The sequence below is a fragment of the Silurus aristotelis genome (genome assembly GCF_946808225.1).
Source record: "Silurus aristotelis genome assembly, chromosome: 2".
Taxonomy (NCBI): domain Eukaryota; kingdom Metazoa; phylum Chordata; class Actinopteri; order Siluriformes; family Siluridae; genus Silurus; species Silurus aristotelis.
Genome location: NC_139575.1, coordinates 12,258,206 through 12,284,516, shown reverse-complemented (window position 1 = coordinate 12,284,516; position 26,311 = coordinate 12,258,206). Strand labels below are relative to the sequence as shown.

General features: G+C 36.6%; 1 protein-coding gene across 1 annotated transcript; it reads left to right on the top strand.

Moving 5' to 3' along the window:
- Positions 1–84: 84 nt before the first annotated feature.
- Positions 85–25,942, top strand: usp13 (ubiquitin specific peptidase 13). The gene is made up of 21 exons (XM_083566776.1): positions 85–403; positions 1,561–1,686; positions 5,120–5,180; positions 6,152–6,273; positions 7,594–7,736; positions 8,454–8,638; positions 8,828–8,922; positions 9,005–9,195; positions 9,288–9,359; positions 10,602–10,695; positions 12,026–12,151; positions 13,079–13,232; positions 13,923–14,097; positions 14,359–14,447; positions 14,919–15,041; positions 15,257–15,283; positions 15,510–15,653; positions 19,069–19,235; positions 21,275–21,467; positions 23,881–23,965; positions 24,064–25,942. The coding sequence occupies exons 1-21, from the start codon at positions 293–295 to the stop codon at positions 24,158–24,160; spliced, it is 2,580 nt and encodes an 859-aa protein (XP_083422902.1). The 5' UTR covers positions 85–292; the 3' UTR covers positions 24,161–25,942.
- The last annotated feature ends 369 nt before the right edge of the window (positions 25,943–26,311 follow it).

The window sequence follows — 26,311 nt, the reverse complement described above, 5'->3', positions numbered from 1 at the left end:
CCAATAGGAAAGCGCCGTTTTTGAATACATTAGACTCTTAACCAATCAGCGTTTATCTATTCCTGCGAAAGGGATGTAGTTCGGTTCTCTAGATCTCCGCGGCGCGGTCGTTCAGCTCCCCTCCGCCCATCTCCAGCGTTTCCGTCGTCACATCCCTCCTGTCCGCGGGGGGAATGTCGGCTGTGCGCGTGTTAAAAATAACCCCACCGTCGCCTCTTCTGGTTGACACTCCTCCCGGGGTCACTCGCATCATTCGGTGGTTTCACTTGGCTTGCATCAGGAACATGCGAAGATGGCCACGGATCTGGGAGAGCTGTTGGTGCCGTTCATGCCCACCATACGGGTGCCGAGGTCGGGAGACAGGGTGTACAAGAGCGAGTGCGCCTTTTCATACGACTCTCCGGTGAGTTAAAATAAAAATTAAATTTTGAAAAAAAAGAGTGAAAAAAATCACACTCCATGGCATGGTTACAGTGTGATCATATGGGGGGATTTGCACGACCACGTTAAACGAGTGTATGCGGAAATAATGACACACTGGGGGTCCTGTTTACATCAGGTAGTCTTTGGGGACTGTGGGGACCTGATGTAAACAGGACCCCATGTGTGTCATTATTGTTGGAAGTAGTGATAGTATATCCATGGGCCACACACACAGATGGATGGAAGCTGCCCTGTCCTGAACAACAACAAAAAGTAAAATAAACATGATATATATATTATGTAATATATACTCTTAGCATACATAAATACAGACTGGGTTTATGGTGCTGAAGGCTGAGAGCTTGTCTATCTTTCTGTCTGTATGTCACATAAATTATAAAAACAATAACCTCCTTAGCCTCTTATCCAGTAGCACATGGCCTTTGACCTGACTATTTATTCCTAGGCTATTTAGACTATTTATTCTGATCATCTCCCACACCCCCACATTCCCATACACAACACTGAGGAGTGAATTCAGTTTCTTTCACCCCTTAATAATGCCACATGCTACTTTAATGCTTTAGATGTTTCCCTTCGCTGAATTCGTTTTAAAGGTGACTCAGCTGTTTGGAGTTCATTGCAGACTATTTTTATCCACTTGCTGTTGAAGCTCATGTGTCACCCCAACCTGCGGAGAGCTTCCCCCCCCCCCCCCCCCCCCCAGGACCCGGGGTCACTACACTCCCATTTTGCGAAATTCACCTAAAACGCTTTATATTCGTGTAGATTTCCCAAAAAAACATTTTAAACACAAGTCCACAATACATTTTCCTAATCTCTTTCAACAAAGTTTTAGTAGAAGTCAGATTTCTTTATATTTGCTTTACAATTTCTTTAAATGAGCTCAATACAGTTTGCTGTAGATTTTCCCTGGTTATGATTTGGCAGACAAAGAAAGAGCAAAATACTGTGTAAGAGGAATTTATTCATTTGAAATGGTCCTTATAGAAATATTTGTTTGATATTCATCAAAGTCTCTTGGACTTTTTAAAACTGAAGTTAATATGCAATCAATGCTGTTTTCCAACCGTGTGGTATATGTTTTTGTGTGGATTATTTTTTTTTTTCATTCAGGAGTCAGAAGGTGGGTTGTATGTGTGTATGAACACATTCCTGGGTTTTGGAAGAGAACACGTGGAGAGACATTACCGTAAAACTGGACAGAGTGTGTACATGCACTTAAAACGTCATGTGAAGGAGGTAAGAATTTTTATATTCCATTTTCTCAGATTTTGTCAGCATGAGATACTGATCTTATGGTGTCTTGTCAACAAAATGCAATCATACTGTAAACTATTGCAGAAAAGAGATCATTTAAACATTTCACAGTTGCACATAAATATAAAAAGAATTTATATGTAAAGGATGCAAAGTTTGAAAAGACCCAGAGAGACTGTATATGATACTGTAATTCTGTTATACTATTACAGACAAAAATCACAATCATACCAAACTACAGAAATACAGTGCATTCAGAAAGTGCCTACAGTTCTAATTTTATGTTACAGCCTTATTCCACAATGGATTAAATTTATTTATTTATTTATTTATTTATTTTACAATAAATTTATTTAGTTTTTTTACAAACAATACCCCATGATAATTTGAAAGAAGTTTGCAAATGTATTTATTTATTTAAAAAAATAATTATATAAAAATTTTCAAATAAAAATTAAATGTTCACAAGTATTCACATCCTTTGCTCAATACTTTGATGAGGAATCTTTGGCACGAATTACACCCTTAAGTCTTTTTGAGCATGATGCTACAAGCTTGACACCTATTTTTTGGGCATTTTTTTTCCCATTCTTTTTTCGCAAAACCTCTCAAGCTCCATCAGGACATTCACAGAGTTGTACTGTAGCCACTCCTTTGTTATCTTGGCTGTGTGCTTAGGGTCGTTGCCCTGTTGCAAGATAAACTGTCACCCCAGTCTGAGTTCCAGAGCAGGTTTTCATCAAGGATGTGTCTGTACATTGCTGCATTCATCTTTTACTGTTCCTGCCGCTGAAAAACATCCCCAAAGCATGATTCTGTCACCACCATGCTTCACTGTAGGGATGGTATTGGCCAGGTGATGAGCCGTCCCTGGTTTCCTCCTGACATGACGCTTGGCATTCAGGCCAAAGAGTTAAATCTTTGTTTAATCAGACGAGAAAATCTTGTTTTTCATGGTCTGAGAGTCCTTTAGGTGCCTTTTGGCCAATTCCAGGTGTGTTGTCATGTGCTTTTTATTGAGGAGTGGCTTTTGTCTGGCCACTCTACCATATAGGCCTGATTGGTGAAGTGCTGCAGAGTTGGTTGTTCTTCTGGAAGGTTTTCCTCTTTCCACAGAGAAAAGCTGGAGCTTTTTCAGAGTGACCATCGGGTTCTTGGTCACCTCCCTGACTGAGGCCCTTCTCCCCGGATCGCTCAGTTTGGCCTGGCGGTCCGCTCTAGGAAGAATCCTGGTGGTTCCAAAATTCTTACATTTACGGATGACGAAGGCCACTGTACTCGTTTGGACCTTCAACAATGCAGAAATTTTCTGTACCCATTCCCAGATCTGTGCCTCAATATACTCCTGTCTCAGAGGTCTACAAACAATTACATGGATTTTATGGCTTGGTTTGTGCTCTGACATATGCTCTGATATATATATGAATATGACAGGTTTGTGCTTTTCCAAATCATGTCCAATCAATTGAATCTACCACAGGTGGACAGCAATCAAGTTGTAGAAACATCTCAAGGATAATCAGTAGAAACAGGCTGCACCTAAACACAATTTTGAGTGTCATGGCAAAAGCTGTAAATACTTGTGTACATGTGATTTATTTATTTATTTATTTATTTATTTATTTATTTATTTTGTTTTTTTTAATGTTGTCATTTTGGTGTATTTGTTTGTAGATTTTTAGAGGGAAATATTGACTTTTATCCATTTTGGAAAAATGCTATAACATAACAAAATGTGGAAAGAGTGAAGCGCTGTGAATACATTCCAGATGCACTGTACTAACTGAGAATAATACATAATGGTGTGATAAAGTAAAATAATTTAAATGTTTATTGCTATTAATCCACAGAAGTTAGCCATTTATGTTTTTATGTATTAAACAATGGTACATCATACATTTGATCATTCATTTTATGTTATAGCACAGTCCTTCCCTCATCAGCCCCTTTTCTCTTTTGAATCTAACAATACGAATAATGGCGTTTTTTTTTTTGTTATCAAGGATCTGCAAATGCTCCTCCTGAAGATTCAGAAAAATGAAAGTTTACCTCTTACTCTTACAAAATGCTGAAATAGGAGACTCCAAAAATACTTATTAAACATCCCCCCACAGAACGCTTCACCATATCAACAATTACAAGTGTTTTTATATATTTCTTTGTAAATCTTTTTAGTCTCTGAATTTCCGTTATAGAAAATGAGTCAATAACTTCTGATTAATTCAAATCAACAAGCATATGCCAAAATATGCCAAATGTGACAGCATTCACACACTATATACAATTATTCCTATTGTAAAAATTGATATCCAAATTTTTGTTGTTGTTGTAGTTTACCGTTTCCAAACAGAGTATACTTATCTCCCCTACTCTATACGGCTACAAGCAAATGGTGATCACTAACTGAAAATGTGATTGCCTTGATTGTGCACATTAGCAATCTTTACGAATTTAACATGCAAGCCATGTGTGCGCACTGACTCCTGTATGTACGTAGCATTCATTTAAACCACTGTGTAACAGCAGTTTCTGATGTGGCCAAGAAATATAAGCATGTTTTTTCTTATCACAGTTTTAAATCACTCTAGTAGATATCATTAAAACCTGGAGCAACTTTAAAGAGAAATCCCTTCCCCTAGCTCAGAGATGCCCATGTTAGGTGATCTGGTATGTTGGTGACTTGATTTATCCTGCCATTCTATACATGAGAAGAAAAAAAAAGTGTAAAAATGCCCTTTGGGAAAAACTTTTGAAAAGAAAAGACCAGCGTCATGTCTCCTATTAAAGGTCTATAGATAGCTGTGTTAGGCATTGATCTCTATTGTGCAATAACTTGAATTGTTTCCCCATTGTGTTATGAGTTAACGAGTAAACTAGGACTTTGGAAATAAAACTGCATTTGTAAATCTGATTACAGAGCAATGTTTTCTATGTATTTTATTTTCAGCCCACAGCTCTCAATCAATTCAGATTTTTTTTTGCCTTTAGGAAAAAGTTTGTTAACCTCTGCTCTAGTTATTTGTCTTCTATTGAACTTGATCTCATGTTAGAAGACAGGCATCAGTTAATAGTGCTATTTTCACATCAGGATCATTTCAGAAACAGCTGGATGCATTCCTGCCACTTTGTTGTCTGCATTTTACTCAAGAAATCATTTGTGTGTCAGTCAGATTTTCATCCAGTCATTTATTATTTCTGATATACATCACAAAAGCATGTTAGACAAGCTTCGTTCACAATAATTGTTCTGTATTACAAATGAGCAGCTTTGTTTCTACTGGGATTGACTAGTCCCCTAGTGCTGCTGTTGATTTATTCTTTTTTTTAATTTTTTTATTTATTTATTAATTTTTTTAAACTGCTTTTGTAAATGGTGCCTTTTCCTGTACATAAATAGTGTTGTTGCTTGCCACAGAAACCCACAGGTGCTGCTGGGGGTGCCTTGCCAAGAAGACGAAACGGAAAAGTATTCTTAGGTAAGACTGCTGTCAGTAATTGAATAATAAAACAAAAAAAGTTTTGTGAGTACAATGTATTTTAGATGCGTATTCTGATTTTAAGCATTTTTTTAAATCATTGACATTTCCCCCATGTTTCCTGTCTGCTGACAGAGCTAAATTTAGGTCATTTTATTTGTATGCGCAGTTAGTAACTGTTCTAAATCTAAAGTGCCACATGCTCGCTCAGGCCTGATCTACTGCTGGCGAGGGTTGGTTTACAGTCGGCTGATGAGCCTGTTGCTGCTGCTTTCCCATCAGCTGCTGTGCCCTATCAACCCTCTTGGTTGACACACTTCCACTGTTTGAGGCATGACACTCACTGGGGAGGCACGTAGCTTTTATTGTAAAAGAGCATCAAATTGAAGTTCTTCTTCACACAGTTTGCAATGGCAATTTTTTGCCATTGTGCTTTCAGATCACACTCCCTAGGTATTGAATCTCACTTTGTTTGCATGTGTAATTATACGAACTGTCACACCGTCCTGTTCAGAAACGAATAATGGTTTATAGTGTCATTATTCTCTTTTGACATTGACCAATGTAATGATCTAATCAGCCAGGACAACCTCATGCGTCATGGGACAAGAGAGCACATCTGACCCTAAAATGGAGATACTTTCTCCTAGATTGGACAGAGCCAATGCTCAGTGTATGAGGGTTTCTGTCTGTTGATTGACAGTAACATCAGCAGTCTGGCAGGGTAAACACCTGTGTGTGGAACTGATGTGTGTGTGGGATTCTGACAGAATGGTATAGTAAACAGAGAGTAATAATAATACTAATATTTATTTTTATCTCCAACGAATGTAGTGAAAATGTACTAAAAAAACAATATGCAAGATTTGCGTTTGGCAATGATTTATTGATTTGTTCACTGTCTACTGTTTAAAGCAGATATCTTGCAAATATGTGTCTGATCATCTCTTCTCATATCTTCCTTTTTTAAGATTTAGAACTTAACCGTGACTTTAACGGGGATGATTATGAATTTGAAGATGAAGCCAAGCTTGTCATATTCCCAGACCACTATGAGATCCCTTTACCAAATATCGAGGAGTTGCCTGCCCTGGTTAGTGAGTGTGTGTGAGAATGGCCTGTGTATGTCCTGCATGCAAAAGGTGTAGTTGGAGAATGAATAGTGTTCTCAGCTTAAGCCCAAAGATTTCTAGTATTAATAGCTGACGCTACTAAGCCTACGCATTGAGATCATTGTGTGTAGTCATTTATTGAAATAGATCAGATGACAGCAACGAAGAGAATAAGAAGAAAACAAACTTTGTGTGTCAGCATTGTTACTAACGCTATTTGAAACATTTGATAAAATCAGTGCTCAAGGGAAACACTAAGAAAATTTTTATATCAAAGGTGTTCTAGAGATATTTAGGTTGTCTGATGTTCTATAAAGTTTGCAAAAGTATTTACAAATAAAAAATTAAAAATTTGAAGCATGGTGGCGGTAGTGTTGTGATCTCTCAGGAGTTAACCTTGAGAGATACCTCTTGGTTCTTTCCCAGTCTAATGCCCTCTTTACTCAGTCACTAATTTCTATTATAATTTTTTTTAATTTAATGACTTTTTACAATAAATCATGCTTTTGTTTCCATGTTTTAATAATGGTGCTTTTTGCTGCTTGGTCTCTAAGTACTCTTCTCAATAAATTGTGATTATTTAAGTGGTTACACTACAAACAATGAATTTAGGATGTTCACACCAATTGATGTGAAAACTTTCACAACCTCCATTTTTATTTCTAAATATTTTGCAAACTATATTTCTAGCCACTTTAATTATGGGCTATTTTGTTTAGAGACATACACATTGCCATTTAGTCTATTTTAGTTCCAGGTTGTGACAGTACAAAATATGCAGTTTCAAAAGGCTTTAATACCATGCAACTGTAATACAATATTTAGTTCTAATAGACCCTTTAAAAGACAAGCCTTGTTTGCATGCATAATTTCGACGTCAAATAAAATGTGTATAGTTGCACCTTGCTTTTAGATGCATGCACATTTGCTGCACATGGATCTCTTCCGTTCCTCTCGAATAATGCAGACAAAAACAGCTGTTCAAGGACACATCATACATCGTTTTCAGTCTCTGAGTGGTGATTTGTGAGACTTTTGGATTTTACATACATTTACTGTCCATAAGCTGCATCGTGTTTGCATGTTAATGTTCGGTATGACTGAGATTCCATGAAACTGAGCATTCATTTTTTGGACAGCATGCTATACTTTGTTTATGCTAGAGTTTGGTTTAACTTGGCTTCTCAGAATTCAGTCATGCATTGTCTTAATATAGTATGTGTCTGCAGAAATATACTTATGCAATTATAGGTTGGTATATACTTATTGGCATATGAAATATGTATTCTTGTCCTATTCAGGTTACAATTGCTTGTGATGCTGTACTTAATGCTGCATCTGCATACAAAAAGCAAGAGCAAGATTCATGGGAAGAGGAGCTTCAAGTGTCCAAGCATGCCAGAAGTCTCAGACAACAAGAGAACACGGTTCGGATTCCTCCCAGGTTAGTCTCATGCTAGCGCAGTATCGGATAAACTTATTGGCACTGTAGTAATGGTAGTGGGGGGAGTTCAGAAACCCCCATTAAACTGATTTGCTGACTCTAAAGTTTTAATGCCTTAGTGTTTCACACTGTTAAATAAGTTTGTGGAAATCCCCCAGTGGAATATTCCGCATCACGGAAACACAATACTATAGTGTCATCATATATTAAAATAATGTTCTCACAGCATGTTGCAAAACATTGGTCAATTTATTAGGATTATCTTATATAATCATGGGTCCCTAAAAGGTTTTTATTTGTCTGTTTTTTATTTAAACTACATTAAAATGCAATTAAAAAGTCTTATATTTTTAATTCTTTTCATTTTTAATAAAAAAATGAAAAATTAGATTGATTTCTCTTGAACTAAAATTTTCTGAGCAAAGTCAAATGTTCATATTTGTGAGTTATTTTTAAGTGTCTGTTTGTTTCATATGCAATATATCCATTGGCATCATAAAAGTTCAAATATTACTCAGTTTAACTTTAAGAAACTGGAAGATACATTGATTGTGCAGCATTCTGTGATTTTTGCATCGAAAAGGAAGAGACTGCTATATAACCTACAGATTATGTGTTTATTTAGGCAACAGTTAAAATAAATGTATACAATAATGACAACAAACAAACCTCTGGTGAGATGTGTGAGCTTCCTGAATGCATTTGCTTTTTGTTTAGTGGCTGGAAGTGTGCCAAGTGTGAAATGCGAGAGAACCTGTGGCTGAACCTTACAGATGGCTCTGTCCTCTGTGGGAAATGGTTCTTCGATGGAAGCGGAGGGAATGGTCATGCCCTCGAACACTACAAAGAAACCAAATTTCCACTAGCAGTCAAGCTCGACACCATCACCCCAGATGGAGCAGGTCAGTGCTTTAGATTTGGTTGTTGATTTATCATACAAATGGCAACATTCAAGAAATCTTTTAGAAACTTAAATCATTTCATATGACACCAGAAAAACATTTGGCTTGCTGAGAACCTGTGCTATTTAAGTCAACAAAGTCTTCAATATTGCCTTTTTACTGTTTTTTTTGTTTTGTTTTGTTTAACAGACGTTTACTCTTTTGATGAAGAAGAGGCAGTACTTGACCCTCTCATAGCAGAACACTTGACACACTTTGGAATAGACATGCTAAAGATGCAAAGGGTGTGTTTTTGGATATTCGTTCATACATGGGTATAGTTTGATCCTTTGTTTCTAACCAAATGTCCCTTCGTGGCTACACCAGACAGAAAACGGCCACCACACAGACAACCACGTACAGCCTCGAGCCACTGAGTGGGAGGTGATTCAGGAATCTGGCTTTAAGCTGAAGGCAGTGTATGGGTCAGGGTACACAGGCATCAGAAACCTGGGAAACAGCTGCTACCTCAGCACCACTATGCAAGTGCTCTTCAGCATCCCTGAGTTCCAGAGAGCGTAAGAGATTTCAGATGATTTGTACTTGCAGTGTGATATCGTACAAGATATATAAACCAGTCTTGCATTAATTGAGGTTGCGAAATTTTCAGATACGTCGGAAATCTACAGAGAATTTTCGACTACTCACCCCTTGATCCAACCCAAGATTTCAGCACACAAATGTAAGTGGGCATGTAAAAAATGTGAGGCATAATATCACAAATAATCATACAGTGGTGGATAAAATACGTAACCGGTAATGGTTCCTTTTTCAAGGGGAATTGTACTTTACTTGTCATAAATGTTTTATTTATTACTTTAAATTAATAATACAATAATAAAATTGTTTTTCAAACATTTTGTATGTAATTCATTAGTACAAACTCTGTTTTTAAATGCTACTCCGAACTATTGAGATCGCGAGTGTCAAGGTTGTGAATATTGAGCTTTCACTGGACTTGAGTTAAAGTAGAGATACACGAAGTCAAATATTACTCCAGTAAAAGTGCTCCCTTTAAATTTGAGTATAAAAGTATTTGCTTTTAAATGTACCCAAATATCCAGTACTATGATTTATTATGGCTATAATCTTATAATTTTTGTCACAAGACTCTTGCTTATTAAACTAAGTTTATGTGAAAAGACTCTTATCACACCAATCTATATTTAGAATGATATTTATGTGTCAAACACTGACCAAACACAAAACCTTATTTCAACTGCTATAAGAAATCGTGCAAATAAGGCCACAGGCGTTGTAGCAAGTTGGAGTTAGGAGTTTCTCCCATCATTTATTACTCTCATAATGTTTTGCTTGCTGTTGAACTGACGCTGAACTGTATGTTCGTGCTAAGTAGATGCCATCGAGGCAATCAAAACAATTTTAAAACAGAGCGTGTTCTCTACCCTGATTGGTGGTTTGCTGCATTCTTGGCCGGTTTTCTTGAAGTTTTTATCCACTCATAAATAAAAAGGAATGCCTGAATTCACAAAATGTAGTGGAGTAAATAGTAAGATATTTTACTTTGAAATGTAGGTAAGTTAAAATCTTTTAAATTGGAAATACTTTAGTAAAGTACAGATACATGAAAAAGCTACAGTAACAAATTTACATATACTTCGTTACTGTCCACCGTTGTTATTATATTATTATACAAGCAGTGATCTGAGTATGAGTTTGTCAATGTGAGTCATTCTGTGCTACAATATTTCATCAGTGGATCTATAGATTTTTATTGTTTAGTTTTAGTCTGGAATCCAAACACTGTACATTATATAGTGTATTTATGTTTTCTAATCTATTTTATAGTTACTACGTATCCTCCAATGTTAAACAATGGAATTGTGGCTTCTAAAAATGATCTTCTGTGATGTGTAACCATTCCATGTTGTGTCAAATCCTTTGATATGTCTGTATCCACCAGGGCAAAACTGGGTCATGGGTTACTTTCAGGCCAGTATTCCAAACCACCAGTCAAATCAGAACTCATTGAACAGGTGATGAAAGAAGATTACAAGGTTGGTCTGTCTGGCTTGTTATTTGCCTTGAGCATGAGATCGAAAGTGTCTGAAAAAGTGTCGAGTAAACTCTTATCTAATGTTCAGAAGTGCTGATTATTAATGAATAAGTAAATTATGAACGGGGCTGCATGATTTAGGCAAAATGTTTATTGGAATTATGTTGCGCATGTATGTCATGCATGCATGAACCTTAAAAAGAAGTTCTTGTTTTGGCACATGTTGGAATGCTTGTGATAATCAATACATAAATGAGTTTGAATTCTGATGATGCCACAGTCATTCATTGTGTTGTGTTCCAGAATGCAAAAATTGGCTGTGCTCTGAGGAGGGCATACTCCCTCCCTTATTAATTATAAGGACACTAGTCAATTACCGGCATATGCGAGATCATGTTTAGGGAAGTAGATAGATAACACTTTTCTTAGTGTTTTTGTATTGTATTTAATATTCGAATGTGTCATTGTGATGTTTTCTGTTAGTAAAATAAGTGTTTAAGGCTGCGGAATTCTGATCGGAAGGTCATGAGTTCAAATCCCAGCAACATGACGCTACCATTGCTGGGCCCTTGAGCAAGGTCCTTAATCTCTAACTGCTCAGGTGTATAAATAAGATAATTACAAGTCACTCTGGATAAGGGAGTCTCCAAATGCCATACATGTTAATTGTAAAGTTTTAGTTAGCATTTTTGTCAGAAGTCTCCTGTGTCATCATTGTATCAATCAGAGGTCAAGTTCTGACACAGCAAAGTCTTTAGGATGATGTTTCTGATTAACATGATTAACTACAATTTATGTGTCTTATTCTAAAGAAAAAAAAAAATCATTCATAAAATATGATATCTACACTCGAAAAGTTTATAGGTGGTATAATGATTTTTTTGAAGGAAGAAAAGTATGAATTTTTTATTATTAATAAAAAAAAAAATTATATTATCAGTTCGCTGTGGCATTAAGAGCGAATTACATTATGGTGTGTGCTGTTATAGGAAAATAATAAACGTCTGGGTTGTAATATCCCATCACCCGGTCAGTGATTATTTGCCTATAACGCACTCTGTTGTTGGGTCTTTTTACTCAGAATGTCAAAGTTTTTGTGGTAATTATATGCAGCCACTTGCATTCTAATTTTAACTCTAATATCATGCAGCTGCTGGGTGGTAAAACGCAACGATACATTATGAAATGATAATAATGATTTGATTATAAAGAATTCCTTGCTTTTTTGCTGTGCAGTTGCCTGGTTCTTCCCATATGAAAGAGGAAAAATAAAATACCTGTATTGTAGCTCACATGAGTTTTCAGTGCTTAACATGCTTTTCCCTCTGCAGCAACAAAACAGAGGTATTTCTCCCAGAATGTTCAAGGCTCTAATCAGCAAGGGTCACCCAGAGTTCTCCTCAAACAGACAGCAGGATGCCCAAGAATTCTTTCTGCATTTTATTAATCTGGTTGAGGTGAGAGCTTGTTCCTATTTTATAGAAGAAATATTTATGTTGTCATAAAAGCAGCTAGCTCATTAAAGCACCACCAGGCTTGTGTGTGTGGGAAAACATTCTTGGTAGTTATTCCTAAACGCTTCTCAAGCTTATCTAAAGTTTCTCGACATGTTGCATGCTCTTTGACATCTGTCACATGGCTCTAGTTTCAGCAGACCTGTCTGCGTCCAGTGGTGCCATACATACACTTGTGCTCTTAAGTGACTTTCTCAATCACGTTAAAATTAGAACCTGCTATCAGTTACTTGAGACAGATAATGCTTCCTATTTACTTTGCCTACATGACCCATGACCGGAGTTAAACTCACTACACTGTAATGTAGTGACACAAAATGAAAGGTTGGTATTATAAACATGATAGATTTAATATTAGAATGTTAGACTATTAAAACTGCACTATGAATCAGTAACAAATTGGCTTATGACATGTCCATAATATGGGGTGGACAGTGTCCAGTGTATTAGCCAAAGACAAAGTTGTGTTTCCTCAAAATCTTAACACTCAAATGAACCTGATATAAGCTGTACTGATTTAGCTAACTGTATAGCTTTTCCGTTCGGTGCTCTCTGTGGAGAATATAACTGTTATATTTCTGTATTGCCTTAGAATAGAAACACTATTGCAGCATGCCTATTTTTAAGGTGAACACTGTGAACTTTTAATTATAGACTTGTTCATTTCATCTCCGAAAATAAGGCTTAGATTTCTATAGGCATCACTTATTTTTATGCTCACTTATTTTTTTAATTAAAGACAGTCTTCACTGTTGTCTCATGTAGTTCATAAAAAAGTAATGGTGCATGTCAGTTTTCTTACTGAGTATTTCATGGGCCTTTTGGTAGTAGTTATACATTTTTCACCACTGTGATTTTCTACATTTCCAGAGGAATAGTGCTGGCACAGAGAACCCCAGTGATGTGTTTCGCTTCATTGTAGAGGAGCGTGTTCAGTGCTGCCAGTCGCAGAAAGTGCGTTATGCACAAAGAGTGGACTACCTTATGCAGCTTCCTGTGCCCATAGAGGCCGCCACCAACAGAGGTTGTTATTAGATGTGGTTACATTTTATTGCGTTCCTCTCTTCGTTATCTGTCTTTCTAATAATGATCATTAACCTTAACATCAAATAATATTAATTATAACAATAAAAATAAAATTATATATATATAGTAAAATTACCATTTTATCAAGTGGCAAATATAAAGCAGGTGATTAATTTTCAATAACAGCATACGCTGGTATTTATTTATTTATTTATTTATTTATTTATTTATTTATTTATTTATTTTAACCATTGCAGAAATTAATAATCTCTATCTATCTTTCTAATAATGGTCTATTTAGTAATAATGGTAGTAATACCCTTAACATCAAATAATAATAACAATAAATAAATAAATAATTGAGATAGATAGATAGATAGATAGATAGATAGATAGATAGATAGATAGATAGATAGATAGATAGATAGATAAAGTAAAATTACCATTTTATCAAGTAACAAATATAAAACAGGTGATTATTTGAGGTGATTAACTTTTTTTTACCATTGCAGAAATTAATAGACTAAATCTGAAAAGTAGTATATGTTAACTGATAAGGACAATGTTATTATTATACCAGCTCTATGCGGTGCCCAGGCCGCCATTCCTTGTCTTTTAGAAGTTCTGGTAATTGCTCTGAAAAGTACCTAAAGGCTGTCAGCATCCTATAAACATTTTTATATTGCAGAAGAGATAATGGCATATGCGGCTAAGCGCAAGGATGCAGAAGAAAACATGCATACTCCTCCGGATCCAGTGAGGGCCCGCGTTCCCTTCACTGCCTGTCTACAAGCCTTTAATGAACCCGAAAATGTTCTGGACTTCTGGAGCTCGGCACTACAGGCCAAGTCGGCTGGAGTGAAGTAAGCAAGGTTCAAAAGCCTAGAAGAGTTTTATACAGATCACTGAATACACATGATTCAGGGGGCACACATTAAAGAGAAAGATAGATGCTTTAATATAATATTAAACAATTTGACCTAAACAAAACTTTACTTTCCATTTAAGGGATTTATGAAAATGTACTCGTACTCTATGATTTTATTGAAGTAATATTGATAATATAGATAACAAGGTAAACATACTAAAGCATATTGTTTTCACACAAATATATTCCTTCTCAGGACGTCTCGGTTTGGAACTTTTCCTGACTACATGGTTGTACAGCTCAAAAAGTTCACATTTGGAGTGGACTGGGTTCCAAAAAAGTTAGGTATGTATAATGGTGCTTATATTGTTTATGGGTTATTTTCTTCTATTAGATTTTTTTTTGGTGGATGTGACTTCTGTGCCGGCTGCATCAGTATATATGATGATATATGGGTATATACTGATATCCAATTTGAAACCTTCTAGTCCTTGTTTACAAAGCTTATCAGTGTTTTTGTGTTTTTGTAATGGCATCTGTGTTTGCCAATCACATGCGTCCTTGTGCAACTGGCAGCCATCACATGCTAAAAGGTGCTTGGGCAATACCCATGTAAACAGTATCAGTTTGCAAATCTTATTTGCTTACGTTTTAGAAAGATATGTGGTATATAGTCCAGCAGAGGGCACTGTATGTCCTGTTTTTTCTCTGTTCTGCACACTGAGGAAGAAAAAAGCAAATATTAAATTTAAGATTAGTTTAGGGAAATAATGGTGTCCCTTCATGTCAGCTTTGTTCTGGGTGTTTTCCAAACAGATGTTTCTGTAGAAATGCCTGACTTTATGGACTTAAATCGGCTTCGGGCTACAGGACTACAAGCAGGTGAAGAAGAGCTTCCTGACTTTACGCCTCCTATTGTCATTCCTGAGGACACAAGGGGTAACATTTTCTCAATTATTATAGCTTTCTGTGAGCAAAATGCTTCTCCTGCACAATAAATAGGATCTGTAAAAGTGCTTTAGATTATTCGATGCTGTTTAAAGTGCTGGGGTATTTTACAAAATAAATACTTATGGTCATGTTTCTGATTTGCTGTTTAAATATAATAAATATAATAAATGTTTTATCTGCAAATACTTTCTTTTTCTCCACAGACAGCTCAGTGAATAATTCTTTGGAATGTAAGTGCAATTTTTTGTTGCTTTTATTACTTGTACTTACGTGTATCCTGACTCTGTGATCATATCATGTCCAGTAAGATATTCCAGTCACAGTAAATTCTCCATAGGTTTCCTGGCAAACTTTGTGGCCTTTCTCTAATGAGGTCTGATGAGATTCTTCACTTTTAATATGGCCCTTCCATATACGCTGTAAAGTATTAATTCTTTACTGTTTTTTTTTTTCCAGCTCCGGAAATAGACGAGGCCTCTGTGATGCAGTTGGCAGAAATGGGCTTCCCTCTGGAGGCCTGCCGGAAGGCCGTGTACTACACTGGGAACATGGGAGCTGAAATGGCCTTTAATTGGATCATTGCTCATATGGAGGAGCCAGGTAAGTCTGCTGTATGCTGTCCAACAAGAGCTGCTTACATTAGAGGGAATCTTTTGCCAGCACTGTTTATGAGCACTGGTCATTTATCACATTTGGAAACTAGAATAATTTTTCTAGTTATTTGTGCTGCTTTTTTCTAAGTACAAAATTGCTAATTGTGTTTTTTGAAGATTCAACCACATTTAATCTATTTCTCTCAGGGCACTGTTTCTAAACCTGCAGAGTCAGACTGAATTGTTGTTTATAATTAAACAATGTTATAGGCAATTTGTTCTTTAGATTATTATTATTTAATTACCGCGTGGGCCTGTATATTTTATTGCTTTATGAAGTTCTGTAGATAGTCATTTTGCGCTGCATATGCTTGTGTATGTTTGTAATTATGTTTATCAAAAAATAATTTATATAGGTAAATATTTATTGCTTGTAGGTTATGTATAAAGAATATACAAATTATATCTCTCTGTTGAATATATATATATATATATATATAATATACACTATATGCCTCTATAATTACTTTCTTGTGTTTGTACTGTTGAGGACCATACAAAAACCTTAATTGTAATTAAAGTAAATTGTAAGTGTAAACCTGTAAGTTATATGCTAATGTATTAAACTGTTTTGTAGCAGTTCTGTAACAATTGTGATAACCAATAATATCAACTGCTTACATTTTTAAATGGTAAAAAATGAAGCAGACATTAAGCAAGTTTTCTTATATATCTGTCAATTATGTCAAATATTGAATAAAAAAAACTAGAACAAAAACATTAACAGCCACAAGCCAACCATATAGTTTTACATTTATTTCATAACATTATAATATTTATATATATATATATATATATATTATATCATAAGTTCCCATACAAAGCATTTGTTTATAGCTTTTTGCCTATTTACAGGATTAACACTCCATTATATACAGTGAGGAAAATAAGTATTTGAACACCCTGCTATTTTGCAAGTTCTCCCACTTAGAAATCATGGAGGGGTCTGAAATTGTCATCGTAGGTGCATGTCCACTGTGAGAGACATAATTTAAAAAAGAAATCCGGAAATCACAATATATGATTTTTTAACTATTTATTTGTATGATACAGCTGCAAATAAGTATTTGAACACCTGAGAAAGTCAATGTTTATATTTGGTACAGTAGCCTTTGTTTGCAATTACAGAGGTCAAATGTTTCCTGTAGTTTTTCACCAGGTTTGCACACACTGCAGGAGGGATTTTGGCCCACTCCTCCACACAGATCTTCTCTAGATCAGTCAAATTTCTGGCCTGTCACTGAGAAACACCTAGTTTAAGCTCCCTCCAAGGATTCTCTATTGGGTTTAGGTCTGGAGACTGGCTAGGCCACACCAGAACCTTGATATGCTTCTTACAGAGCCACTCCTTGGTTATCCTGGCTGTGTGCTTCGGGTCATTGTCATGTTGGAAGACCCAGCCTCGACCGATCTTCAATGCTCTAACTGAGGGAAGGAGGTTGTTCCCCAAAATCTCGCAATACATGGCCCCGGTCATCCTCTCCTTAATACAGTGCAGTCGCTCTGTCCCATGTGCAGAAAAACACCCCCAAAGCATGATGCTACCACCCCCATGCTTCACAGTAGGGATGGTGTTCTTGGGATGGTACTCATCATTCTTCTTCCTCCAAACACGTTTAGTGGAATTATGACCCAAAAGTTATATTTTTGACTTTCTCCCATGACTCCTCTGGATCATCCAAATGGTCATTGGCAAACTTAAGACGTGCCTGGACATGAGCTGGTTTAAGCAGGGGAACCTTTCGTGCCATGCATGATTTCAAACCATGACGTCTTAGTGTATTACCAACAGTAACCTTGAAAAGGGTGGTCCCAGCTCTTTTCAGGTCATTGACCAGCTCCTCCCGTGTAGTTCTAGGCTGAATTCTCACCTTCCTTGGGATTACTGAGACCCCACGAGGTAAGATCTTGCATGGAGTCCCAGTCCGAGGGAGATTGACAGTCATGTTTAGCTTCTTCCATTTTCTAATGATTGCTCCAACAGTGGACCTTTTTTCACCAAGCTGCTTGGCAATTTCCCCGTAGCCCTTTCCAGCCTTGTGGAGGTGTACAATTTTGTCTCTAGTGTCTTTGGACAGCTTTTTGGTCTTGGCCATGTTAGTAGTTGGATTCTTAATGATTGTATGGGGTGGACAGGTGTCTTTATGCAGCTAACGACCTCAAACAGGTGCATCTAATTTAGGATAATAAATGTAGTGGAGGTGGACATTTTAAAGGCAGACTAACAGGTCTTTGAGGGTCAGAATTCTAGCTGATAGACAGGTGTTCAAATACTTATTTGCAGCTGTATCATACAAATAAATAGTTTAAAAATCATATATTGTGATTTCTGGATATTTTTTTTTTAGATTATGTCTCTCACAGTGGACATGCACCTACGATGACAATTTCAGATTTCTAAGTGGGAGAATTTGCAAAATAGCAGGGTGTTCAAATACTTATTTTCCTCACTGTATGTGTATGTTTGATTGTTGTTAAAAATATCAAAGTCATAAATGAAATTTCCCATAAAAACCAATCAAATGAGTACTTCATTTTTGTAACACTGACTAATCCAGCTGACCTTATAATAATACGTACATATTAACTATAGCAGGAGCATGAGTACCTGTACATTTTTAAGAACTGTTTTCAGTTTTTGTATTCATAGATTTACATATGGTGCTTCTGTGTAACAATGATTAGTCATTAAAGTATAATCTTTCTATTGCAATAATATTCATGTACTAAAATACATAAGGACTGAATGAAAATGATGTGACCTGAGGCAGCTTTTACTGTTGAAGGCTGGTTGTTTAATGGAGTGTAGCAGGCACACCATCAGTTTGATTCCTTTGTGGCCAAATTCATTTCCCTTTCTGGGAAATTAACTGCATTTATTCCAGGTTACAGACCTCTTTCCCTGTGTGGTTGATCTGGGTAAAGTGTCTGAGTGTCGGACTCCCGGCTGTAGAGTACTGCAGAAGTGCATTCACAGAAGCTCCACTCTGTGCTGTCTGTAATAGTCAGAAAAATAATACAATGTGGACCACTAGCAAGCAATCAATCGGGATAAAAGGGCATCACTAATGTCCTGTTTATCAATTTAGAAAGCTTCCCTTCTTCCACTATCATTTAGGTATTGTAGTATTTGCAGCTCACGTGTGTATGTGCATAACTTTGAAGCCTTTAGCAGAACACTAAAGAGAAGACCTGTATTTGTTTTAAAATGTTAGGGTTTTTTTTTTTCTCAAAATGCCCCAGATCCTCAATTTTGTGTGCCCCACACCTGACGGATATAAAGCACATTACTTTCTAATGGAGCACCGCATACGTGTCACATGGCAGACAGCTCTTACTTAGACCTGTTGTGTTTTCTACAGACTTTGCAGAGCCCCTTGCAATTCCATCATACATGGAAGCAGATCTCCCCAGTGCCAGCTTTCCTACTGCCAGCCCTCTGGACAACCAGCCTCCTGAGGAAAGCATCTCTATTCTCACCTCCATGGGTTTCCCCAGACATCACACTGTACGAGCCCTAAAGGCCACGGTGAGTGATCTTGTCCTGTTTATCCTCTTTGTGTATAGGTTAGGTTATTGTGTTCCTCTTTAGGTTTCAGGTCTACTTTGACATTTCAACAGGCGGCTTATTTTTTATTTATTTATTTTGAGCTTGAGTAACTGTCTGTGTGGCGTTTCTATGCCTGTTCTGCTTTTGTCAGTTTTCTCTGTGTTTCCTGGTTTCCAAAAACATAGTTTGTCTCCGGATAACAGTATAAAGCAGTAGCTGAAAGCAAGTTAGTGAGTGAAGGATCGGGCTTGTGCCTCAAGCTTGGCCTTGTTGTTAAGGGATTTATTTGGTTTTAGTTAGTGATAGCCTGCCTAAATATTCATCCCGTTGACCTTTTTCCACATTCCGTAGTGTTACAACCTGGAGCTGAAATAGTCTTAATTAGGCTTATAAATAGTCTATTCTTGCTCTTATTATGCTTTTCTTATCTAATCACTGACTTGCTATATGGTCACCTCTAAACAAAGTTGCACTTATGCTGTGTTCTTTCCAGAGTTTTGGATTTTTTTTATAGGCAAACCATGACTGAAAGTTTTCCAGAACTTTGTACCTGAATTGTTTTGCTTACTGATTCATGATGCTGTTTGTTTAGGCCGGTCCTCTAGCAAACTGGGGTTTTGCAGTAACAAGTGTATATAATCATATCAACTCAATTATTGCACTCCATTTCTCACTGCAATTAAAATTGTTATAACTTGTCCTTTTACTTTAATATAACAAATTACTGTAGTTTGTAAAGACTCATCACTAGGAGATGATATATTTATACCAATTAATTCAGGATTATATCAATACAAAATGATGAATACTTCAGGGAGGGTAAATATTTATTCAGTATGTGTTTGTTAAATAATGCAAGTGAGATCTTTTTATAAATCCTGAATATAAGGACATAACAATCTTTATATAGTAGTTTAGTTTTATTTTTGTGAATGTTTCTATAGTCTTGTATTCAGCTGTCATATTTATATCTGAGATTGACTGAATGCAAGTTGAGACATGCCATCCCTGTTTCGACAAGACACTCAGTGGACTAGTATGTGACACCCAACCCTGATCCTTGCTGCTAAATTCAACATTCAGCTTTTCCTCCTACCGAAGTATTGATTCCTATTTTAGTGCATAGCGTCGTATGGCTTTCTAAACTTAGTAGCCACTTTGAGTATGACACAGGTTGATTGTCACTGGCTTTTTCTACATAGTTTATTATTCAACTATTTATCTTAAACAGTATTATTTGATAATTGCTATGTATTATATAGGAGCTGCGTTAGGAAATGTATGTGGTTAGAAGAGTGAAAAAAAAACCCTAGAATCAGCATTCAGTCACACGATATCTACTTAATATGTTCCTAAATATAATTTGGAATGTCATTCCCCATAGTTTTATTTTGGAGCACCACATTTGCTTGACATGGCAGAGGCAAAATCATCCTTGTTTTGACACTGTTACACAAAGTTTAGTCAGATTTTTTTTCCTTCAACAGCAAGTTAGGGAGAAGGCAGGGTATATGAGGCAGTGAGTTCACATAGAGCAAGCCAATAATAGCCAAGCAAGAAGAGGAAGTGTTCAACCTACATATCCTACACTGGGTCAAATGAATGAGAGCGACTTAGGCCACACTGGCTTTTAGAACTGACATCTGCTGTGACTCATGCAACCATTTCAGATCATGACTTGTGTCTAAATGAGGCTTGTGACTGCACAATGACACAGTGATTTAATTACAGAATTTAACTATTGGTTATTATGGCCTGTTCGAAGGGAGATTGCCTGAGGATGATGCTAACGATGATATTAGGTTGTTGAAATAATAACAGGGATGTCACAAGTTTCAGCGCATTTGAGATTAAATGGAAAACAACTACATTTTAATATGCATAAAGGTCTTTAAAGTAGGTGACCAAAAATATGACCAAAATTGTGTATGCTTTAAATTCTTTTTATTTTTACAAAATGTTCACATTTATATTTGAAACACAATTCTCTCTTTCTATGTATCATTGTGTGTTTACAGAATAACAACCTGGAGCGGGCGTTAGATTGGATCTTTACTCACCCAGAGAGCGAGGAAGACAGCGAGGCCATGTCCGACATGGCCGACACAGAGCCCAATGATACCAGTTTCTCAAATGCTAACACACATAGTGACTCCACGCTGTCCCCAGAGCAAGAAATGTCTAGTCCACGTGTTCGAGATGGCCCTGGACGTGAGTATCCTTCTCACCAAATAGCATCAAATTAAACACTAATTCTTTATTTGTTAAATACATAGTACACAACATGTTTTAGTTCCATGCCCCACAGTTACCTACAGCAAAAGGTAGAAATATGCAGATCATCTGAAGTATTCTTGTTCAGTAGCCTTATTGCCTAAAGGTGGAAACTACTCCTTTTTCTCCGTATTGGTCATACTGTAGAAATACTATTGCTACCCGCACAAATAATAATCCCACGCAACTATTTAACCCTTTGAAATTACTACAAACCAGATTTCCACTGGTTGACCTGTAATAATGATCAGGTTTTATAGATCTCTGGTACACTTGTACCCATACACTTTAAGCAGATCATTTAGAGACCTAAACATCAGGGCTCTCTAGTCATTACAGATGCTACCTGGGTGTCAGTTTAACTTGAATAAAGTTAGCAAAATGAGATAATTTCATCATAAGTAGAACAAACAGCCACCAACATGTTACAATCGTTCAAACTATATTGCGCATAGAAATGGTTTAAGAGAATATCGATACAATTGAGTATTGTGATATTTTGTTTGACGATACTGTATCGATTCTCAAAACACACAATATTGATATTTAAAAAAAAGATTCATGGCAGTTGTCTCAATTGGAGTTTATATCCCGAACGCTGGATGTAAAGCAGCCTTCTTGTCTCTGAACAGACAGTGAAACAGTAACAGGAAGTCCTAGCGTAACGGCACGCCCATAATGTCAACGTAAATATCCACCTGTTTCTTGAGAGCCCTGCTGTAAAAAACGATTATGGGTATAACTTCCGATTAGTTTATGCTTTGTTTTTGGGCGGGAATATCTTCAAATGGCCTTAAAAACTCAGAAACAACATGTGCTGTTTGTAGTTGCACTTATAACCAGACAAAGCTTAATTTGTGGCTCAAAGAACAGTGCTTTATATACAAATCGGAAAATTAAGAGTGGACTGCACATGTGAGAGTGCATGACATGCCTGTCTTGCCTTGCCTGACTGCATTCTCTACCTGTATAGGATATATAATTATCTTTCTTGCTCTTTATTTTCTTGCCTCCCTAGAATTGTAGCCTTTATATGTACAATGTAAAACACTAGTTAGTGCTCAGATCATGGTTCTAACACTGGCTTAATACTAATGGTAATACCATACATCAATACAATACAACATACTGTATTTTCCGGACTATAAGCCGCTACTTTTTTCCCACGCTTTGAACCCCGTGGCTTAAACAACGAAGCGGCTAATATATGGATTTCTCCTGGGTTTTTCCCGGTTTCACAAACTTCAAGCCAAAATACTGAGACCCATAACATTAGACCAATGAAATTGCGGAACGGTTTAAGGTGAACCAATGAAACTCTTTATATTCAATCAGATGCGTTCCCACTGAATCGGGCCACATCACATCATAAATATGGATGAGGTTCCTCTGACGTTTGACCTCCTGCTCACTCGGACTGTCTACAGGAAAAGCGAATCATTCGTCACGCTGAAAACAACCAGGCATGAAAAAAACGCACTTCACCTGTGTTCTGAGCTGCACGGCATCAGGAGAAAAGCTTCACCGATGGTGATTTTTAAACTCTCGAGAGAAATAGTTTTGAAAGGAAGGAGGAAGACAGTGAACAATGACTTTTTTGGTAGGCTACTGTTTAGATACAAGCCGTGTAACAGACACTGTCTTTCTTTAAAGCCTGTGTAAAGTTCATTAGTTTAAATGTAGACACTTACGGCTTATAGACAGGTGCAGCTTATTTATGTTCAAAATGAAAATCTTTGTTAAATTCAGTGGGTGCGGCTTAAATTTGGGTGCGCTTAATAGTCCGGAAATTACGGTACATCAATACAATAGTCATCATTATAGTCATCGTCATCGTCATCATCTTTAATCCTACTTCATATTGGGTGTCTTTAACGACTATGTGCATATGTTTAAAATAATACATAACAGAATTTTTTTTAGGGGCAATGATATTGTGTTTATGTATTGCAAAACACTTGATGCCACTGAGTTGTGATCTGGGCAAAGCTGGCACAGGCTACATAGTATGGGTAGATTTGAGAAGTAATTCATGTATACGCAGATGCCACTGTGTCCTTTTTTTTGCTAAGGTTTACGTGTGGTGATGTGTTCGTAATGACAGCTTTCCTAAAACTATATCCTGTAAATTTCCTAAAATTAAATCCTGTTCCTAAAATAAGAAATATCCCAATATATATCGCTTTGCTTAAATTATTGCAATTTATCGGAAAAGATCGTATCGCAACCCCTGTATTGTGATACGTATTGTATTACCAGATTCTTGCTGATACACAGCCCTAGTTTTGCATCTATTGTTGTATATCTATATCTATATATCAATTGATTCTTTACAATTCTTTTTCTGTAGGGTATGAACTCTTTGCCTTCATAAGTCACATGGGAACATCAACAATGTCTGGCCATTATGTATGTCATATCAAAAAGGAAGGAAGGTAAGATTATTATTACTATTATTATTATCCAACATTTCAACATCTAGTTAGAATGTTGTGTCTGACACAAATCGCCAAATCTTTTCTTTTGTCTTTAGATGGGTCATTTACAATGATAATAGAGTATGCTTGTCAGAAAGGCCTCCGAAAGACTTGGGGTACATTTACTTTTACCGGCGCCTGCCTAGCTGCTAGATTTGGACCTTAGAGAATATAGCTGCACTGCCTTCTGAAAGGCACAGAAGAGGAGGAGGATATTTTTGACACGGCTGAAAACCTGGGAGGTGTTCACATTATAGAGAAGGAAAGAATTCACCAAGAATTCACCGCACACCCTGCAAAAAAGACCTGCAAAGAAAAGGCTCACCCAGTGCAGGCATGATCCCATGGAGGAAATGAATGTGTTTAATCATCTGTTCATTTGTTTATTGTTGATTTGTTCTACTGCGTATGTCCTGTACTGGAGACACGGAGCGATGTATGCCATTTAAAATATGCAGATTAATGTTAAACTATGTATTCACACACAAATTTATGTTCTCGTTAAATGCCTTGAGCTTCTATGCCAGTATTTTTCAAGCGATTGCTACGTATTAAAAAGGCAAACAGGATTTTTTGCTACTGCCAGCCCTGATTTATACAAAGTTCGGTTTGTGTTGTTGGAATTACATTTTGGTTGCGGACTGGAACACGTCACTGTGTTAAAGATATTTGGAGGTTCACTGAACTTTTAAAAGTGGAAATTTAAGTGGCATAAATATTATGCACAAAAACGCACAAACTGTTAAAGTATTGGGTGTAAAAATAAAAAATCTAATTTAAATGCACCTATGTGCAGGATAAATGTTGCTTTTTTAAGGATCAATTATGCACTGTTACAGTATCTTTATATATAAATATATATCCCCAATTTGTATTCTATCTTGAAAAACAGCACAATAAAAATACAATAACTACAAGATGATGTAGTTTACACTTTTCCTTAGTGTTACAAGACAAGAAAGATGTACTAATGATTAGATTAATGCAATAATTAAGTGCATAATACTCATTGCCTTGTTCGGGTTCTTTGACTACAGCAGGTCACAGAATCACCATAGTGTTGTTCATCTCATTTTATTCTCAAATATAGTTACAGACCATTTGTATCCAATAAGTAAGCTATATATATATATATATATATATATCTACACAGTATATATACAGTGACCAGTGGATTCAACTTTCTAACATCATATGCAGTGTCTTGTGTCAAACTTGGATCTCGTGTTCTTTTTTTTTTCTTGTCAGATCCTTGGGTGATATAACTGGAATGTACTCTCTATGGTGCTCAATAATACAACCTTTCTCACATTTGTTAATGTTTTCATGATTTTCCCCCTGCAAAGTTTCTCACAGAATTCACAATTTCTACCCAATCTACCCATACATTTATTCCTCTCAGAAATTTATACCAGATATTCTTGACATGCACAGTTTTCATATAGGACTTTTTGTTACCCTCTTTCTCGTTTTATTACTTGGATCCTAACAGTTAAGCCAAACATTATATGCTGTATGTCTCCAGTCTGCCTTTTTCTTTTCAGAGTGTGAAAGGTGATGCTTCGGACACCTCCTTCTTAAGCAGGCCTTCAGGTTATCAGCTTGTGCACTACAATCCAAAATGTGTTAGCCATTCGATATTTTGAAATGTATAGTAAATCTTATGTGGTTCATCTACTGCTTCATGTTTTTCAAGGAACTGAATGTCAAGTGGTACAAAGTTTTTGCTTTGTTTTGTTTTTTTCCTTCTTTTTGCAAAATGATGCCAAATGCCAACCCTATGGTTATGCAAATGTACACAACCTTCTTTTGTAATGGATCTTCCTATACAAATACTGCTTAGAACAAAACATTACGAGGGCAAATGTGTTCATGAGAACTGTCTTTTTAATAGCATTTACTGACTGGACTATTAAATAAAACAAAATCTCACAAGTGTTGATTGCTTTTAGTTTTTGAAGTGGCAAAAGAAATGAATGCAACACTATTACACTGATCAGGCATAACTTTATGACCACTGAGAGGTGGAGTCAATAACACTGATTATCTCTTTACCTGTTGGTGGGTGGGATTATTACGAAGCATGTGAAAATTTTGTTCTCAAAGCTGATGTGTTAATAGCAGGAAAAATCAGACCGAGCATCTCCAAAAAAAAAAAAGCAGCTCTTGTAGGATGTTCCTGGTCTGCAGTGGTCAGTATCTACCAAAGTGGTACAAGGAAGGAACAGTGGTGAACTGACAGGGTCATGGGTGGCCAAGACTCATTGATGTACGTGGGAAGCGAAGGTTGGCCCGTGTGGTCCA

What these genes read in the sequence shown, in the direction of transcription:
- usp13 (XM_083566776.1), top strand. Translation starts at nt 293, where the DNA reads ATGGCCACGGATCTGGGAGAGCTGTTGGTGCCGTTCATGCCCACCATA. An exon ending in CCTTTTCATACGACTCTCCG is followed by an intron (nt 404 to 1,560) that starts GTGAGTTAAAAT and finishes TTTTTCATTCAG; the next exon opens with GAGTCAGAAGGTGGGTTGTA. An exon ending in CATCACCCCAGATGGAGCAG is followed by an intron (nt 8,639 to 8,827) that starts GTCAGTGCTTTA and finishes TTTGTTTAACAG; the next exon opens with ACGTTTACTCTTTTGATGAA.